The 20,537-nt window shown below is 30.2% G+C and overlaps 3 protein-coding genes across 4 annotated transcripts; 2 read left to right on the top strand and 1 right to left on the bottom strand.

The window, feature by feature from the left end:
* Window positions 1-5,166: 5,166 nt before the first annotated feature.
* Window positions 5,167-8,332, top strand: LOC8282167 (beta-amyrin 28-monooxygenase). Its single transcript, XM_048379778.1, has 4 exons — window positions 5,167-5,763; window positions 5,995-6,450; window positions 7,045-7,232; window positions 7,882-8,332. Exons 1-4 carry the CDS (start codon window positions 5,262-5,264, stop codon window positions 8,185-8,187), a joined length of 1,452 nt encoding a protein of 483 aa, XP_048235735.1. The 5' UTR covers window positions 5,167-5,261; the 3' UTR covers window positions 8,188-8,332.
* Window positions 8,333-9,242: 910 nt separating this feature from the next.
* On the top strand, window positions 9,243-13,850 carry LOC125371153 (beta-amyrin 28-monooxygenase-like). Of its 2 annotated transcripts, XM_048379619.1 has the most exons (5): window positions 9,247-9,478; window positions 9,643-9,975; window positions 11,266-11,721; window positions 12,228-12,415; window positions 13,356-13,850. In XM_048379619.1, exons 2-5 carry the CDS (start codon window positions 9,681-9,683, stop codon window positions 13,659-13,661), a joined length of 1,245 nt encoding a protein of 414 aa, XP_048235576.1. In that variant the 5' UTR covers window positions 9,247-9,478; window positions 9,643-9,680; the 3' UTR covers window positions 13,662-13,850. The 2 variants fall into 2 exon arrangements, with proteins under 2 accessions (XP_048235575.1, XP_048235576.1); XM_048379618.1 differs by having other exon boundaries at window positions 9,243-9,975.
* A 2,841-nt stretch (window positions 13,851-16,691) lies between these two features.
* LOC8282165 (protein MET1, chloroplastic) lies at window positions 16,692-19,059 on the bottom strand. The gene is made up of 7 exons (XM_002523361.4): window positions 18,522-19,059; window positions 18,135-18,241; window positions 17,886-17,980; window positions 17,709-17,785; window positions 17,289-17,409; window positions 17,125-17,184; window positions 16,692-17,027 (listed from the first exon to the last, which is right to left on the bottom strand). Exons 1-7 carry the CDS (start codon window positions 18,932-18,934, stop codon window positions 16,887-16,889), a joined length of 1,014 nt encoding a protein of 337 aa, XP_002523407.2. The 5' UTR covers window positions 18,935-19,059; the 3' UTR covers window positions 16,692-16,886.
* Window positions 19,060-20,537: the final 1,478 nt, after the last annotated feature.

Below are 20,537 nucleotides of genomic sequence, written 5' to 3'. Positions count from 1 at the left end.
TATCTATTTTTAAATTTTAATTAGTACTGGATAATTATAAAATTTATTTATATAATTTAATTTGTATAAATAATCAAAAATAATATATAAATTTATTGATAATCTGAATTTAAATTAATAAATTATTTAAAATAATATTAATTGGTTACCTATAATTAAAAATAAACTTATAATAGTTCTCTAGTCAAATCTTAAACTATTTAATTTTCTTTTAATGAAAGGGTTTTTTTCTATTTAAATTTAAAAAATATAAATATTTTCCATTTAAAATTTAAAAGGAGTAAACGTTTTTTAGTAGTTATTTAATTTTATATAGAGAGAGAGAAAGGGGACCGTCCTCATAAAAAACTGATTTTTTTTAATTTTTTAGCTATATATTACTTATTCGGCTAATCAAAAGATTAATGTTTAACTATAGTTTTTCAGTTAATGGAAAAACTAAAAATAATATATATGAAAATAAAAAGGAGAAGAAATAAAATGGATTTGGTTCTTAAGAAAAGCACGTCCAAGCCGATTGGATAACCAAATTATTTTAAAATAAAAATTTAAACTAAACTTAGTTGATTGATTTTTCGATTTGATTTTTAATTGATTTTTTTTACTTATACTTTTCAAAAATACATTAAAATATCTATATTTCTTTTAGTATATTATACCAAAACAAAACTTTTATTCTTTTTAGATTTTTATTTAGAGTATACACTACAATTAATAAGAAAATGATACGTATGTATGAGCATTTTATACTTTAGTATTGGATAACTGATACATATTTCATTAATATATATCAATTATCTATCGGTTTGGTGTACTGGGGGAGATATACACTAAGTCCAAGAAAAACCGATACAAGCCTTAACAACAAAGTCGGAAAAATTCGAAGACCAAAAATGAAATGGAGTTGAAAGAAGTCTTTGCTAGCAAATGAGCAACAAAATTGCTGTGGCGATGAATGACTCGACAGTTGACGACAGAGTGCATGTATGTCTTCCATCACAGTGCCTAACTCAAATATGCATGCATGAGATCATTGCAGCAAAGAGATTATGTTAGCCACTCCTTCCTCAATAACCGTCTGGACAACAAACATAATTGCCTGAGCTTTAGTGATGTCAACAGACCATGCATAAGCACAGGTTCTGCGAGACATGAACTTTATATCTCCATTAGAATCACGTGTGACTGCTCTGAGACCCCAACCTCCTTCTGCAATTTGCCCTGCGTCTGAATTAATTTTAAAAGCTCCTACAGTCGGGGCTAACCATTGATGCCTATCCCTAGCAGAGATTTCAATAGTAGAAAGATTCATTTGAGAGAACTCAATCTACAATAGAAAAATTTTGTCGATCGACTTTACACTTTTAAAGTGGGCTGATTTTGGTTGTTTCAGCATTTCAAACACAAAACTCAATGTACATGCACAAAAATACTCGCAAAAATGGTTAGCAACATAGAAGGAATGAAACAAATGCATAAAATAATTAACTTTTAAGATAACAAAATATTAAATAAATTTACAAGAAGTAAATTTCCTAATATGGCAAGTTCTACAAGGAATACTAAATTAACCATACGACCTTGATTAATTCATGCCAATACCTCTAAACCATCATCAATCTAATATATTTGACTCATATATATCATATATTATAAGACTCAAAATCCAAAAATATAAGTTATCTATTTCAAAATTCAAAAAATATGCATAAAAGAGAAACATATAAATCTCATAGAAAACTTGATTCTAAACACGTTAATCATAAGAAAATATAAAATCATGTTATTTTTAGCATGTTTCTAAGAATCAATGTAACAAGTAAAATACATAAGAGAATATTATAAGAGAATAGAAATAGGCTGATATGATGTAATTTGGAATCCTTAGATTGTCAACATATTGAACAGATCCTTGAGTCTCGAGAGTAGAGAATGAAATTGATCCAAAGATGGAATATGGATCTAGAGTGTTTAGTGGATTTTATGTTTACTTTTGAAAATCACAGTACGTATGCCAAAAATTTTACTAATCATTCTGTACTCAACTGCCAACCCCCTAAGTCTAGGGTTTCCTTTTCTATTTATCGGGTAAGATTAAGAAAATTCTAGAGACTTAGATATACTCTTCATTTAATTATCGATAATTCCAAGGAATAAAAATGGCTATATCAAAATCTTTTTCTAATCGATAAATATTGGCTTTTAAATAACTTGGGATAATACTAATACATATCATTCAATCATAAAAATAATAAAAAATTAGATAATTATTGATAAAATCTCTTCTAGAAATTCAATTTTGACGGTTATAGGTGTTTAAAATCGGAAGTACATTGAAAAATGACCATAAAAACTAAGTTTTGAGCCAACTGGCACTACGTAAGGCCAACTGTCACTGCCTAGAGCCGACCGCCTCTATGCATAGCCGATCGGCTGTATGTAGAGGTGATTAGCTCTAAATGTTGGCAGACTCACAAAAATTTATAATTTAGCCCTCGAACTTAGCCATTTGACTATTTTTGATCCCCAAACTTAATTTTTGATCAATTTGGCCTAATTTGATCTGAACACAATATTTAGCTCAATTAATTATAACCCCAACTGGGATTCTAACCTTCCCCAACTCCATGAGACTTGAAAAAAATAACAACTTTTATCATCAAATTTTTTTATAATTTCCTCGATATCTAAATCTTAAAAATTGATGCTGACACCTACCTTCTAGCGTACTCCTCTTCTTAATAGATTTTGAGCCTCCAATATACTATACCAGGTTAAGTTTGCAGTTGGGCCCTTCCTAGCACCAAGAAATAAGAGTTCGAATAATATCGTGCCTTTAAAACTTTAGCCACCAATAAAGTCGAGTCATGCAACAATCTCCATCCTTGCTTAGCAAGTAGAGTGATGTTAAAAGCTTCAAACTTTCAGAAGTCAAGACCTTTCTTCTTTGGTAAACAAACATTGTCCCAACTTAATGATCATGATATTAAATAGAAATGCATAAAACAATAAAGTAAAAACTCTCTCTAGATCAAGAATTTCTTCAAGTAGGAAGATGATTGGTCTTCACTCTCCACTTCTTAAAAAGCTCCTTAGATATTAAAAAGAGTAATGAAAGCTAAATTAAAGTATTTATGGATGAACTGTAGAGAATTATGGAAAGAATAATGGTAGACAGGTGTAGAGAGCATATGGAAGATAACTCTCCTCCCACTGAATTAGGTCTGACGACAATATACTATGGGGTGGTGGTCCTGCTTATGGGGTTAAATCAATACGTTCTATTGTGATGTATCCATGAAAATCTCATTTTTTCGATGGATAAGGCGACTTTTTCTATTTCTACATCTAGGATCCGACTTGTATCAGTGACACTATTAAGAAGTGAAATATTTGAATATCTGAATAGGACGAACGGCCCCGTGGATATCTTTGTTCCGGAACAAAACAATTAGAATTAGGCCCGGTCAACTAAAATGTATATTATCCATATAGGGGATCCTCCAATTGAAAAGATCTATAGAGATAAGTCTACTAAGTCTATCTAATAGATAATACTTTAAGTATCTTTATCTCCACCAAATATTGTTCTATAAATAACTCTTAATAATTATACAAAATGACTAAAATGTGCTTTGGGCCTTGTAATTAGCAGTCTATGCGTCTTAAATTTTGGCCTTGACACGAACATATCCCATTAAGTTTTTTTTATATATATTTAGCTCCATATTTTTCTCTTTTAGCTAATACTTTCTGAAAATAAATAATTAAATTTAAGTGAGGTAAAAATATATATTTTCATTATATTATATATAAAAATATATAATTAAAGCTCTAAAATAACCTTAAATATCTATACATAATTTCTAAAAAAGAAGTTACTCATTTCCTAATAATCAAATGTTTATCTTAGCTCTATTTCCATAATAAAAAAATAATAATATTATGCCTACAAAGAAGGAAGTATCTCTTCTAGAAAAAAGAAAAAAGAAAAAGAAGAAAGTATGAATCTGAATTATTGTGATCAGTTTAATCCCTAAATATTTTTACTTTGGTAATTATGATATGAACAAACCAAAGGACCAAAAGTAGATTTTTGTTTTTGGACACATTGCACTAAGGACCAAAAATGTTGGGCACATTGCACTCAGAGCAATAGTTTTTAGAAAAAAGTTAGGACCTCAAACTTGGTTCTTTATGATTAGTTTAATGACTGAAAAGGACAGCACATGATCGACCCAATAGTTTTTACAATTTGTGGACACAAAGTTAACCTCCTTGGGAAGGCAACACCACCGTCACCAAAATGAAAAAATAAAATAAAATAAAAATATATATACGTATCACTACTGCTATCTCTACTTGTATCTCTACTTGTGTATGATATATGTCCACATAAATATATTTATATAATTCAAATAATAAGAGTGTTAATTTTTAAAAAATATAAGTATACTGATATTATTTTTTAAAAGTTTATATTATATGTGCAAATAAATAAATCACATCTATAATATATAATATGGGTTAAGTTTTCCTATTAGAGTCCATTTGACAATATTCTATAAAGCCACATCATGTAAGATTTTAATAAAAATATATGTTTAATATGGTTATGTAATAATTTATTAAGATATTAAATACTAATCAAATAAAATAATAATATTCAGTGTATTAATGATATTAAATACTAATAAAATAAAATGATATTATTAAGTATTGGTTAAAATAAAATGATAGCTAAATTAAAAGAATTAGTGATTATATAATGATTTATTATTATTTTTAAATTCAAAAATTATTAAAATAAAATAATAATATTAAGTGTTTATTAAAATAAAATAATAGCTAAAATACAATTATTTTTTTTATAATATATTATATTTATAATTGAAATAAGATGTTTTAAACTAAAAGTTTAGATCAAAAGGTTATCAAGCATTTCCAAAAACAATTTGTTAGTAAATATATATAAACTTAGCTTAAGTAATAAAAATGGTTTATTTTAAAAAATAGAGGTTTTAAATTTAAGTTTTTATCTTTATTACTATCTGAGTTTTATTGTGAATATAAAAAGATTGTTATCTCTGTGAGACATTACGCCTCCTATGAATTTAAAATATAATAATAATGAATCTCATAAATGTGGAGTCCACTAGTTCTACTCTCTCTCAATATGTATGTGTATAAATATATATATGCTCAGTGGTGCTGCTTTATGTTCTGAAACATGCATTTAATTGATTGTATAATTCATAAATATGGAGTTGGTTATGTTTCCAGTTTTAGCTTTGGTTTCTACCCTCTTTCTCCTTGCACTTCATTTCATTATCAGAACCCTAAAAGAAAGATTATTTGGTAGCCCTAATCTCCCTCCAGGGAGACTAGGATGGCCCCTCATAGGAGAAACTCCAGCTTTTTTCCGTGCAGGTTTCGAAGCAAAACCAGAAAAGTTTATCGGGGAAAGAATGGAGAAATACGATTCAAGGGTCTTCAAGACATCCCTACTGGGGAAACCCTTTGCTGTGATAAGTGGAACAGCAGGGCATAAATTCTTGTTTAGCAATGAGAACAAGTTGGTGAACCTGTGGTGGCCGGAGTCGGTGAGAATGCTGTTCAAGTCAGCTTTGGTTAGTGTAGTTGGCGATGAGGCGAAGAGGATAAGGAAGATGCTCATGACATTCCTTGGTCTTGATGCCCTAAAGAATTATACAGAGAGGATAGATATGGTTACCCAACAACACATTAGGACTTACTGGGAAGGTATGCACAATATTTCCTTTAAAGTATTTTCATTTCTTTTAAGGGGAAAAAGAAATTAGGCACTTTTTACCCTTGAGGGTTCTTGGGTTTTTTTTTTTTAAATAAAATGTTTTGGATGTTTTTATTTTACATTTTTAATACCCTATAAGTTAAAGTATTATCCAATTTCAAGAAGTATTGATTTTGCCTAAAAGAAACTGACATATCGAATTTTTATGACTATTTATGAAGGGAAAGAAGAGGTGACAGTGTATTCAACTCTCAAATTATACACATTCACACTAGCTTGTAACTTGTTTGCAAGTATCAACGATCCTGAGAGACTATCCAAGCTTGGGGCTCATTTTGATGTGTTTGTGAAAGGGGTAATTTCCCTCCCAATTAGCATTCCTGGGACAAGATTATACAAATCGATGAAGGCTGCTAATGCGATTAGAGAAGAGCTTAAGTTGATTGTTAGAGACAGGAAAGAAGCATTAGAGAGGAAAATGGCATCACCTACACAAGACCTTCTGTCATATTTGCTTGTGGATTCAGATACTAATGGAAGATTCCTATCTGAAATGGAGATTCTTGATAACATCATGCTCTTGCTATATGCTGGTCACGACACTTCCAAATCTTCCCTAACATTAATCATGAAGTATCTTGCAGAAATGCCTGATGTGTATGCAAAAGTTTTACAAGGTTAGTACATTGTAATTATTATATGTTTTTCTATTTAGTTATTTAACATGTTACATTTATATAAGAGCCAAAGTAAACTTACAAAATAATAACTGTTAAATTACTAACAAAATATTAATAATATGTCTACATTTTGGTGTTTTTAATAAGGAGAACTTGGTAATATAAAAATCGGATGCACTTTGACATTAATTTCAACTAGACTGACACCTTCTTATAGCACCTGCTAACCAATACTTGTAATAATTTATTATTTAATCAAAAAGATACTAATTAATCATGAAATATATATAGACTCATTTAAGTGAAATCATATCATAACTATGATAGTTTTAGAGGAAAGGGTGGGGAGGAGTGGAGTGGAGTGCATAATACAATAAAATGTGACTTGTTTGTTAGTTACTTTTTTTTTTCTTTTTTATTAATACTGTTAACAAATAGAGGGACTTAATTAACATATTCAGACATCTCAGCTAGGCTGACACACCCTGTTGAACTCCCCCCTTCCACTTCTCGAATGACTTCTTATTCAATATTATTACTTGCAAGTAGGGTGGTGTTTGCTAATATATTTCGACTGTATTTGTTTAACAGAGCAACTTGAAATAGCCAATTCTAAGAAACCAGGAGAGCTTTTACAATGGGAGGATGTGCAAAAAATGAGGTACTCATGGAATGTGATCTCTGAAGTGCTCAGACTCTCTCCGCCTGTCAGTAGTGCTTACAGACATGCCATAGTGGATTTCACCTACGAAGGATATACAATTCCAAAAGGATGGCAGGTACCCTCTTTTCTCTTGTTTATTTATTTATTTTTTCTTCTTATTTATGTTGACTTGATACATATTGAGATTATGTATGGAAACGTTGCTTAGCCTCATAAATATTAGAATTGTAACTTAGATAGATAACAAATCTAATTTTTACCTATACCAGGTCTATATACTGCAACAGTAGAAGAATAGAATCATTATTTAATATCATATGATATCGGTGTTATAAAAATTTTACCTTTAATAAAAGTAAGGTTAACTTTTTTCTTAAAAATTTATACACTTATGGAATAAAATATAAATAATATTGAAATTTACATTTATATTACATGTAATCGTTAAAAAATAATCTGTTACCTATTAGCAAGTTTTTTATTCTAACAGCTGTGATTAAATATAATAAATCTAATGGCTTAATATATAATATATATGACACCGGTATTATATGGCACCGAATCAATTACTGTCAAATTACATATATAATGCCTTATTTGTAGTGATGAGATTAAGTCTCAACTAATTGACTTTTACTAAGCAAAAGTGAACTGAAATATTATAATGATCGATTTAGTTCAATTTTGATAAAATTGTACCATGAAATGATGAAAAATATAACCGATTCTCCATTACTGTTGGCTTTCTTTTTCTGTGGTGGCAGCTGTTCACAAGCTTTGGCACGACACACAGAGATCCAGCTCTTTTTCCAAACCCAGAAAGATTTGATGCTTCAAGGTTTGAAGGAAATGGGCCTCCCAGTTACTCATATATTCCATTTGGAGGGGGGCCAAGGATGTGCATTGGGTATGAATTTGCTCGCCTGGAAATGCTGATTTTCTTGCATAATATTATCAAGAGATTCAAATGGGACATTCTCATACCTGATGAGCACTTTGGATATGATCCCCTGTTAGCACCATCCCAAGGATTTCCAGTTCGTCTTCGGCCACATCACTCCCGCCTCTAATATTTTATGTTTGTTCATTCATTTTTATATGTATATGTATATAAATGTGTTTGTTTCAATTTCTATATGTTCTCTGTTACTTACATTATAACTATTGATGTGTCCATAACATTTTATAAACAAAAAATATTATCTTTTCTGACAATTGGGTCCAATTGATTCTAGAGAAGCAATTTTGGTTCAATTATTCTTAACTCTAATTAGGTTTGTCTATCCTCAACCTTTTGAGACTCGAGAAAAATAGTAAATTTTATCATCGGATTTTTCGTAATTCCTTTGATATCTAAATTTGAAAAATAAGTGTTGACAGATTGTCAATAAATTTATATATACTTTTTACTTATTTATATATATCAAAATTATATAAATGAATTTTATAATCATTAAATACCACAGGTTAAATTCTAAAAATAGATAAAAAAATTTAATAAATAAAATAATATATTTGATTAGTTAATAATTATATATAATTAGTAAATATAGTATTTAGTTACATTAATAAATTATTAAAATTAAAATAATATCAATTTATATAGATTTTTATACTATCATACTCTCATAACATAATATATTAGAATGACTCGTTATTGATATCTTAAAATATATATATATATATGTAAAAGAATTTAAATTACTTGATAATATAATCATCCCATATTAAATATTTTCTTAATAAGCCCAACTCAACTTATTTTAGCTTATTTCTTAATTAAAAACGTCACATTATTAAAAAGAATGAGAATTCAATATTGCCTAGAGAGCAAATGAAGGTTAACCTGCAAATGACCATATGCATAGTAGAAAAGACATTAGAGAAAGTCAGGACTTCATAATTTTTCTTGTCTTTATGATAGCTCTATGGCCGAAAAGGACAACACATCACCGACAATAGTTTGTACAAGTATATATATATATATATATATATAAAACTAGTGTTATCTCTATATGTGTAACATACATTTGCCCATAAATAAAGCTCATGAATATATTTACATATAATTCAAGCGGTAACAACATTCAGTTTTAGAAGATAAAAGATATTGAATTCAAATTCTTTATCTCTGTCTTGGTGTTATTTCTAAGAGTTTATGATATATATGCAGATAAATAAATAGTAAAAAGCATTCCATTCTGGTTCGATCTTGAGATAGACAAATTATTGTAGCGAATATAAAAATATGATTACCACTGTCATACAGGGTACGGTGTGTTTGATCGTCCCATCAATTAAAAAGATCATATCAATAATAATAGTAACAATAAAGAGTGGTGCTGCTTTATCTTCTTAAATGTACAGTATGTTTCCAGTTTTAGCTTTGGTTTCTACCCTCTTTCTTATTGCATTTCATTTCATTATCAAAACCCTAAAAGAGAGATTATTTGGTAGCCCTAATCTTCCTCCAGGAAGTCTAGGATGGCCACTTATAGGAGAAACTCCAGCTTTTTTCCGTGCAGGTTCCGAAGCAAAACCAGAAAAGTTTATCGGGGAAAGAATGGAGAAATACGATTCAAGGGTCTTCAAGACATCCCTACTAGGGAAACCCTTTGCTATGGTCAGTGGAACAGCAGGGCATAAATTATTGTTTAGCAATGAGAACAAGTTGGTGAACCTGTGGTGGCCGGAGTCGGTGAGAATGCTGTTCAAGTCAGCTTTGGTTAGTGTAGTTGGCGATGAGGCGAAGAGGATAAGGAAGATGCTCATGACATTCCTTAGTCTTGATGGCCTAAAGAATTACACAGAGAGGATAGACATGGTTACCCAACAACACATTAGAACTTACTGGGAAGGTATGCACAATATTTTCCTTTCTTATAAGGGTAAAAGGAACTCAGGCACTTTTGGGTTTCTTCTTTTTCAAATAAAAAATTATGAATATGTGATTTGTTTTTTCTTTCTCTACATTTTAATATCCTACAATTAATATAATTTTAATATCAATATAATATGAGATTTTTAACAATTAATATATGATTTACAAGAATAAAATTTTTTTTTTGTCTCTTCCAAGCTATTGGAAAATTAAAAAAAAAGAAAAAAAGTTTATATATAAGATAATAACTTATTTACAAAATACCGTCTCAATTTATCCTATTTCACCATTTCCGGGATGTGATATAGCTTTAAAAGATGAGCAGGAGATGACCACTTCTAATAATCTTTCTTTTTGCAATAAAAAAAAGTCATTTTTTGATTTATTTCATCTATTCCAATATATTATTATACCGTAATTTTGAATTAGAAGAGAAATTTTAAAAAATTGTGAATCTATTCACTCTATCAATAACCAAGTCGGATATAATAAAATATTTGTAATTTTATCAATTTATTGAAAGAAATAATATTTTAGATGCTTGCTGGATTTGATAATAAATCATATATAAGTTCATGTTACATTAAAACATAAAATAGTAACAATATTAATTGAAAAAGAATACAAAAACTACTTTATGGTTAGGCGCTTTTTGCACTTAGAGAATAATAGTTTTTTTCGTGATAAAAAGTACCATGTGATTTAATTTTTTTTATATTTTTACTATCTTATGAATTAATATTTTTATATTTTTATAATTTAATATTATTATAATATTTATTTTTAATAGTAAAATTATTTTTAGGTGATTTACCATCAAATTAACTATCAAAATACTAGTAAAAATACTAAAAAAAATTAAAATTTTTTTATTTAATTTCTAATAAAATTAAAAATTATTTATTAATTTTATTTAACATGAATTCAATTTAGTTAATTATATGCTAAATCACTCAATAAGTGATTCTTTAATTAAAAATAAGTATTTCAATGATATTAATTTATAGAAATTTAAAAATATTAGTTTGTAAGGTAATATAAGTATAAAAAAATAAATCACACGGTACTTCTTGATAAGGCATTAAAATACAAAAATAAATAAAATAAAATCAGAAATCTTAAAGTATTAAGTAGTAAATTAAAAATTAAAGTATTAAATTAACTAATAATATAATATTAAGAGGCATAAGTATAAATTTTGCCTAAAAAGATTAGATAGAGAAAGTCCTACTACTGACATTTCAAATTCTTATTACTGTTGCTGAAGGGAAAAAAGAGGTAACAGTGTATTCAACTCTCGACTTTTATACATTCACACTAGCTTGTAACTTGTTTACAAGTATCAATGATCCTGAGAAGCTATCGAAGCTTGGGGCTCATTTTGATGTGTTTCTGAAAGGGATAATCTCCTTCTCAATTAGCATTCCTGGGACAAGATTATACAAATCCATGAAGGCTGCTAATGCGATTAGAGAAGAGCTTAAAATGATTGTTAGAGACAGGAAAGAAGCATTAGAGAGGAAAATGGCATCACCTACACAAGACCTTCTGTCATATTTGCTTGTGAATTCAGATACTAATGGAAGATTCCTATCTGAAATGGAGATTGTTGATATCATCATTCACTTGCTATATGCTGGTTATGACACTTCCAAATCTTCTTTAACATCAATCATGAAGTACCTTGCGGAAATGCCTGATGTGTATGCAAAAGTTTTACAAGGTTTGTACCCTGTGATTACATCATATGTTTTTCCACCTAGTTATCTAACCTGTTACATTTATATAAGAGCCAAAGTAAATTTATAAAATAAAACCTGTTAAAGTTACTAGCAACATATGTTAATAGTATGTAAAGCTTGGCAATATGAAAATTGGAAAATGCACCTTGACATTAATTTCAACTAGATTGGCGCTTTCTTAGTGCCTGCATTATCTAATCAATACTTAATTATTCAATAAAAGAGACTAATTAATCATGAAACATATGTAGTCATTTAAGTGAAAAGTCAGTGGAGTGCACAATATATACTAAAATGTGACAGTATTTACTTCAGGGCTAATTTTGAATTAATTACAGAGATTGCTAATCTAACAGATTTCCATCCAAATGATATTGCTTATTAATTATTTTTTTCTCTTTTAATAAAATAAATAAATAGAAGTATTTAATTAGCATATTTAGACATCTCAGTTTGCTAATATATTTTGAGTGCATATGTTTGACAGAGCAACTTGAAATAGCCAATTCTGAGAAACTAGGAGAGTTTCTACAATGGGAGGATGTGCAAAAGATGAGGTACTCATGGAATGTGATCTGTGAAGTGCTCAGACTCTCTCCGCCTGTCAGCGGTGCTTACAGACGTGCCATAGTGGATTTTACCTATGAAGGATACACAATTCCGAAAGGATGGCAGGTACATTATTAAGCTTTTTATTTATGTTGACTTGATAAATTATTAAGCTTCTGATAAGGACAATGTTGCTTATCCTCAGGAAATCTTTAGTTCAACTTTATAAATTGGCAAAATCATCTCATCTACTCTTACTTTTTGACCCTTTTTGTAAATATACTTTCACTTTCAAATTTTAGCATTTTGATTCATTATTTCAGTATTTTTGTCAAATTCACTCAAACTCATTTAGATCGCGTGTCTTTAATAATATGACATACAAATGTGTCTTATTTTTTATCAACGTGAAGTCCAATTCTAATCCAAATTATTCTATCTATTATAATTTTTGTCATTTTTACAAATATCCGCTTATTAAAAAAAAAGATGAAAACGACATTGTTCTTTTTTTGATACACTTGATTGATTTTCCTTCGTGGGTTTTTATGTTTCTTTGATTGTTTTTTCTTGGATTCTACTGATTTTATAATAATTTTTTTTATTTTGTTTTCTTTAATTATTTTATTAGTCTGATTTACAATAATATGAGGTTTACTGGTTTTTTTTTTTTTTTGTGATATAAAATAATTTTCTGTACTTATATCCTATTGATTTTGCATGGATTATATAAATATTTTGATTGAATTTTTATTTTACTCTATAGTTTTCCTCTTCTCTATAAATACAAACCTCCATTTATTTTTTTCTTTGAAATTTATTTCTATTTAAATACACCCATCGGTCTAAAAGATTTGGATAAATAAGAAAAGATAGAAATTGTGTCGTTTCTTCTTTCTTCTTTTATTTTCTTTTTTCTTATTATATTTAATTAGTAAAATAATGTATTTTAACTTGTTGAAGTATAAAGATCGGAGTCCTTATAAATTTTATGCACCTAGTATCGGAGGGAAAGATATCACTCATTCTCCATTAATGTGGCTTCCTTTCTTCTTTATGGTGGCAGCTGTTCACAAGCTTTGGCACGACACACAGAGATCCAACTCTTTTTCCAAACCCAGAAAGATTTGATGCTTCAAGGTTTGAAGGAAATGGGCCTCCCAGTTACTCATATATTCCATTTGGAGGGGGGCCAAGGATGTGCATTGGGTATGAATTTGCTCGCCTGGAAATGCTGATTTTCTTGCATAATATTATCAAGAGATTCAAATGGGACATTCTCATACCTGATGAGCAGTTTGGATATAATCCCCTGTTAGCACCATCCCAAGGATTTCCAGTTCGTCTTCGGCCACATCACTCCCACCTCTAATATTTTATGTTTGTTCATTCATGTTTATATGTATATGTATATAAATATGTTTGTTTCAATTTCTATATGTTCTCTGTTACTTACATTATAACTATTGATGTGTCCATAGTATTTTATGGACAAAAAATAGAGGACATTGAAGTCTTTATGTTATCTAAATAAAAACATGATTTGTAATTTATAACTCCATTTGCCATTTCCCTATTTATGTTTTAGTTTTACTTCTCTCCCTATAATTAATTAAATCAATTGAACAAGAATGTCCCAAATAATCATTTAGTGTCTCTCCTTTGTGAGAATGTTGTTGTCTCTCCTCTGTGAGAAATTTGTACCCTAGATATTTCTGGTCTTTTCATTATTATTCTTACTGCTATGGAACAATGTATGGCTTCCCTCTCAATGATGATAAGGAGGAGGAGCTTGTTCTGGAAAGGGTTCCTCAGAGCACAGAAGGAGAGCAACGTGATCTGTGTTTCGTTGGTAGATTCCTGACGGATATATATATCAATTTTAATGTGATGCGTAGTCGCCTGGCTAGCCTGTGGGGACCGGAGAAAGGAGGGTGCATAATGAAGATATCTCCTTAATTATTCATATTCAAGTTTTATCATAGTCTGGATCTGAACAGAATGATTCAAGGTGGAACGTGGACGTTCGATAATCATCTATTGTTACCCATCTCCTGAGACTTGGGGATGTTCCCTCCTAGATTGATCTGCAACAGGCTGACTTTTGGGTGTAGATACATGATCTTCATGTTGGGTGCATGTCTGCCATTGTGGGTAAGCAGTTGGATAACTTCATTGGGACTTTCCTTGAGTATGATGATAAAGAAATAATTCTAGCCTCTCGAGGAATTAAATGCGCCCTCGGGTCTCTATTGGTATCTGCAAACCATTGAACAAAGGGAAGAAAATCCATAAAGCTGCTGGTGAATGGACAATTATTAGCTCTAATAAGCAATCTGTGCTACATTTGTAATTATTGATTCCTAATTATTTACACAACAATAATGTAATTTGTAGGACAACCCAGTTTACAGAGAATTCTTCAAAACGAAGATGTAAAATGACAATATACTTACAGAAGAAGAAAAAAAAAAAGAAAAAAAGACTACGAAGTACATTCAAAGAAAGCATATTCTTGGAAATTGATTTTGGAGAAGATGATATAGTCTAGAAAAAGAAACTGCGTCACGAATATTCCTGGAAAAAGAGAACCAAGGACCTCTATCAGAATAGAGTACAACTGGTGTATTAGTGTACTCATCTGCAATATTCTCCAAAAAGTCTGTACCCAAAGCAGAGAAACCTCTCTGAGTCGTCAACAATGAATTGAAAACCCTGTCAAATTAAACAAATCTCAGCACCACAAGAGAAATGGAAAATGTTTGTAGATAGACCAATTAAAATTCATAATGGATATCAAATCAAAAGACATACATTTGTAGACTATAAACTCAATCAAAACAACGAATCAAAGGACATATACATATATATTGAACATATACTTATAAGAATAACAGAGAACTACTAATGTCTTGAATATAAAACTTTAATGAGTAATTTACATGAATTATAACAAGAATAATAATTTACATTAATGTATCTTGTCACGGTTTATTATGATTAAACCATTTCAATTGCTAGATTGTACAATTAAAAAGTAATGCTATATAGTTCGTCTTTTCTTTTTTTGTTTAATATCTTGCCTACCTGATGTAACATCTAATACTTTTATAAAATTGTCTATTAATAGAGCAAAATTAAAGAATAGATTTGTAAAAATATTAAATGCAACATAGTTGGGTAAGAGTGATGCGTATATGCTTATACAACTACAACTAAGACAGTGAATCTATCAATGCAGCCTAGCACAACGGCAAATATTAAACTATCATATCAAAGAGATGAGACAAAAAAAAAATGTTTAGATTGTTTAGATGTCTAAAACTTTACCTCAGGCTCCCGTTTTCACATGATTCAGCACTGCTCTCAATATGACTGGAACTCTTCCATTTGCATGTAACTCCATCAGAATTAACTCTATCTTCCCTTGTTAATTTAGAGTAATGGAATTTCTACACGTTCTTCAAAGAATTGTGCTGCATGTTTCAGCTTCTGTATTTTGTCGATTGAAGAGTACCTGCCTTACAGGATTACATCCTTCTATGAGTATTTCAACTTTACGTTTATATTTGTGAAATATATATTTATGTCTTTAAATTTTGACTATTTAATTAATTTAGTATTCTAATTTTTTATTTAATCTAATAAATACCTGAATTTATTTTTTTATGATATTTTAATATTTTTCGACATGTGTCTTCGTTCAATGCGTCCCCATGTAATTCACAAAAGTGTTTAACTATTATTAAAAAATAAAATTCAATGTTAGGTTTTATTGAAAGTTAAAAGTGTTTAGATATTAAAAAAGTAAAATTTATATATCTATTAGATTAAATCAAAAATTAAAGTGTTAAATGGGGTAATTGATATAAATTAGGGGGAAAAAATATATATTTAGTCTTTTATATTAAACATATAAAAGAAGAGAGTTCCAATTCAGGATGCAGATGGTTTACCAATTTTATGAAAATTCAGATGCTCATGTAACATATATTCCCTCTGCTGCTTCTAATTCATGAACCCTGATACTGCCAGATTCCATGATATTTTGGTGGGTATCAGCTGTATAATAGTGAAAATACTTCCAACAACCCATTTCGTCCAATCGCCTGAATTTTAGGTCATGCAGTTGCAATACATACAACTATTCTGTACTCTGTTATAAAAACCATTCTAACCTAAAAGTTTAAGCTGTTACGTAAAATTCTTTGACATGTAAAACCAGTGATATCTTTACTAGCTACATGAAAAGGCCATTGCATGATATCTTTATCGACATGATCATGAGCTGAGTTTTGTTATGCAAGTTTCTACGTTTGAGTCCTGAGTGCAATGCTTTCTACTCATTCTTCTTGTCAGAAGGACTCCATATCATAGACTTTGTCCAGAGAAAGAATGGAAATAGAGAACTCACCAACATAAAAATTATATTGAATTTCTTCGAACTCGCCTAATATCAACTCTATGGACAAAATTATACAAAAGGAACTTTATTATCTGAAGCATTAGGTGGTCTGAACAATCAATGGCTTCTCGTAAGTTCATGTGTGTGGTCACCAATTTGAATCCTGTAATCTATAAGTCCAACTTGATGGCTTCATTTCTTGTTGAAGCCGAATAGAGATTTGATGGCATTGATTGCATTCTCATTGATGAACGATTCATCAAATCTTTTCAGAAGAGGCTCAAATTCCTCGGATGTTCTTAGATTTGCCAGGTCAGGATCCGTCCGGATTCTCTATTAACAATACCAACAATATATTAGATAGCTAAATACTTGGTAGCATATGGTGTTTAAAGCAAGCTATGTAAAGCATCAGTTATTGATCCATTACCTTGAAGTCTTCAAACCCTGCCTCCATGGCATCTTTAAGTGCAGATAGCCCAGCTTTTAACTGTTAGGAGTTTCAGAACAATAAAAGATGCATTATTAAGTGCTTGTGCTATCAGTATAGATTATTCCAACTGTATACCCTTTGAAGGTTCTCAGACTTGTTACCTGATTCAGCTTTGAATAACAGCAGGCAACATTGTAGCTAGCCACTGAAGCTTCATTCGGGTCTGGTTTTGAGCCCAACACTGATTCGAATCTCTCCAGTGCTTCCTCATATTTGGCATTTCTATATCCATGAACCAAGTAGATAAAAGAACAACAACATTTGAAAATCTTAGCCAGGTGGAATATCTTATAACAGTTTGAGCATAATAAAGGAAGATGCAGCTGAGCCCTTAGGCCATCTGGTGTCCAATAGAATAATTTGTTGTCCTTTGAGACAACCACTGAATCACATACTTATGGATCAAAGGATCATGCAAGACCAAATGAAGGTCCATCTGGTATTATAATTGAAATATGAAAAAGAGAAAGGAAAAAGAGAAAAAGAAAGAAAGTTAGAACTGTACTAGTGCTTTGTCTTACTTGTACAGTATTAGCCCGTCGCGGAGATCCTTCTCTCTTTGTGCTTTCTGTTCTTTTTTCCTCAAGTAATTTTGCATCTGAATGCAATCAGAAGTAGGGGATTTAGACATTGATGAAGATACTCTACATATTGAAAGTTAAAACAGTCTATAGCATTGCAATTCAGCTTTTACTCACTTGAATCTCCCTCACTCTGTCACTGATAACACCAGAATTCCTCTCAGCTCTGATGATTTCTTTTTCTGTCATTTCGCCTGCATAATCCGTCTTCCCTGCACAACACAACAAGAGAACACCATTTCATACTTGTAAGCAACATACTGCAAGTTCTGATCAATGAGCCTTGAAGAGATTAAATATGCAGTGATAAGGATATAGATTCTCTTCTGCAATATGCAATCTACTTCTGGGGAGTAACTTGCTAACCATATCTCTTCTGCAATTTCATGAGAAGTGGACCAATTCTTTGACGAATTGTGTACATAGTCCTCCCATACTCAGCAGCTGGCCATATCTCTGTCCCAAACACAGCACTGCACATATTTTAGAACCTTAAATTCTTGTCAATTTCTCCTAAAGCCATAAACAAAATCTAATCATACCAAAAGGATATGACAAAAACTTCCATGAAAACTAATTATAATTAGATGTATTTGTAAACATATCAGGTGATAAAAGCAGTGACATGGTAATACACTGATAAAAGCAGTGACATGGTAATACACAGCTAATAAGCTTTCATCAACAATTCGACACTCAAATCTGAGCCATAATTATATATAACACTATCATAAAAGAATGAGAGAGAAAAACCTGGTGGCAATGACTTTATCACCAACAGTGAACATTCCAGTCTTATCAGCAGCACCACCAGGAGCAATAGCATCAATATAAGTGGCACCATCTCTTCCTTTTGCAAACTTAATTCCATAAGGCTGAAGCAATTCTACTTCATACTCTTCATACTGCTCCTCCCCTTCTCCTTCTGTACTTCCACTCTCTGATTTCGATGCCTTCGACTCGGTTTCGGATGCTTTAACGGTCAAATTAGAAGGTTTTAGCAAATGGGTGCTGGAGAAAGATGTTGATGTTGTGAAAAATGAGCAATTCTTGGAGAAAAAGGGATTGTTCTGGGAGAAGATAAGTGGGTTCTGCTTGATGGTAATAGTTCTTGGCAATGGAGGTGAAGTGTAAAGAGAAGCATAGCTGCTGGGAGCTAAAGACATGGCCGGTATTTTTGTTCTGAAATCAAGAAATGGTACTTAAAATTGTTATTGAAGTTATAATGGAGAAGTGGTTTCCATTGCAGAGATGAAGAAAGAAAGTTGGATTACAAGTTCATGGCCAGTGGCTCTGATGGACTGTCTTTGATTCTCCTCAATGGTCTGTTGCCACGTAGCGTATCTATGGCCACTATTATTTTTCTTTATTTTTTTTATTTTTATTATTATTAAGTAATCCATTTTTGTTAGAGGATCTAAGAACATTCCATTCTTTCAATAAAATTAGAATGTCTTCCTTTTTTTCTGAAAAATATACCCTTTTAGAAATCTTTTGTCCAATACCCTATTACATATTTTGGATACTTGTAGTTCTTTTTTTTATTTCTATATTTCAAAAATTATAATTTTAAATTTATAAATAAATCTCATCTCTATTCATTTTAATCTTCCTTTACTCGTAATTACCGCAATTAAATTCACTCTCAAAAAGATATAAATCATAAGAGTTGTATTTAAAAATTTTAGAAAATCTATAATTAAGTTATTAATATAGATAAATAATGAATAAGAAAATTTAAATTTAAAATCTTTCTAATTCAAATACAAAAACATCAGCAACATTGACTCAATTATATTTAATGTAATCTGTAAATTGATGTGTAAGAAATTAACTTTTAACTCTTTAAAATTGTTCAAAATCTAAAAAGAAAAAAGCCATAAAATTCTCTCCATCATCCCTTGACCAATTGAATCCTAACTCCAATTAAAGTTAACACTATTTGATTTAAAGATGCTGTAGAAAATCAAATAAAAAAGGAAGTTTATTAATTAAAATAGAAAATATTAATAAATGAATTATAAAATGATATTTTATGCCAAATAAACTCACATAAAACAAAAAATTTCTAATCCTTTGAGAGAACAAAGTTTTAACAAATACCCTTGATTTATCTTAATTTACAATTTAGTATTACTTAATTTAATGTTCATATTTGGAACAAAATTTGGTCCACCTACCTATTTACTTATTGTAGTCTCACTTAATAGAAAATTTGATGTGTACATTCAAGGTTAAGACTTTGAGAGGTTGACTTATTCTTGTGCAAAAAGATAATTAAATGGAATCTGGGAAATTGTTGTGCATGAAAAGAAAGTTTCCATTAGATTCTCAAGTCAAGAATGTTCATTTCCAGCAAACATGGCACAAGCTCTGATGAGAGCATGATTGTAATTTCAGAAACACAGTAAAGGATGGTAAAAATATACTTGATTAATCAAGCTTGGAAACAAGTTAGAGAAAGCACCTGATAGCATGGCATTTGATTAACCTGTGATTTTGAAGGGGAAGATTCCATGGAGGGAAAAGAAGGGACAAATGCTTGCTATCAATACCATGGCGGCAAACCTAACTTATCTAGCAGGATAGTTCCGAATCATAAACACATTATTCCTAAGATTTATCTGAAATTCAAATAAAATATGGATTAGAATCCTAATTATAAAGAAAGATGCCATAATCAAATGGGAAAGTTTAATTGATGATAACTCATGATTCTACCAAAGGCAAAGAGAGAACAATATAAGATATAATTTGACTATATAAGAT

This window comes from Ricinus communis, chromosome 9 (assembly GCF_019578655.1).
Source record: "Ricinus communis isolate WT05 ecotype wild-type chromosome 9, ASM1957865v1, whole genome shotgun sequence".
In the NCBI taxonomy this organism is placed as follows: Eukaryota; Viridiplantae; Streptophyta; class Magnoliopsida; order Malpighiales; family Euphorbiaceae; genus Ricinus; species Ricinus communis.
Note: the sequence above shows the minus strand (reverse complement) of the source record. Positions and strands in the feature narration are given on the sequence as shown.

Excerpts from the sequence above, each read along its gene's own strand:
- LOC8282167 (XM_048379778.1), top strand. The coding sequence starts at position 5,262 with ATGGAGTTGGTTATGTTTCCAGTTTTAGCTTTGGTTTCTACCCTCTTT. Across the intron at positions 5,764-5,994 it reads CATTAGGACTTACTGGGAAG|GGAAAGAAGAGGTGACAGTG; the intron begins GTATGCACAATA and ends CTATTTATGAAG. Across the intron at positions 7,233-7,881 it reads CAATTCCAAAAGGATGGCAG|CTGTTCACAAGCTTTGGCAC; the intron begins GTACCCTCTTTT and ends CTGTGGTGGCAG.
- LOC8282165 (XM_002523361.4), bottom strand. The coding sequence starts at position 18,934 with ATGTCTTTAGCTCCCAGCAGCTATGCTTCTCTTTACACTTCACCTCCA. Across the intron at positions 18,242-18,521 it reads GATAAAGTCATTGCCACCAG|TGCTGTGTTTGGGACAGAGA; the intron begins GTTTTTCTCTCT and ends AAATATGTGCAG. Across the intron at positions 17,185-17,288 it reads GTTATTCAAAGCTGAATCAG|TTAAAAGCTGGGCTATCTGC; the intron begins GTAACAAGTCTG and ends AACTCCTAACAG.
- LOC125371153 (XM_048379618.1), top strand. The coding sequence starts at position 9,477 with ATGTACAGTATGTTTCCAGTTTTAGCTTTGGTTTCTACCCTCTTTCTT. Across the intron at positions 9,976-11,265 it reads CATTAGAACTTACTGGGAAG|GGAAAAAAGAGGTAACAGTG; the intron begins GTATGCACAATA and ends CTGTTGCTGAAG. Across the intron at positions 11,722-12,227 it reads GTATGCAAAAGTTTTACAAG|AGCAACTTGAAATAGCCAAT; the intron begins GTTTGTACCCTG and ends TATGTTTGACAG.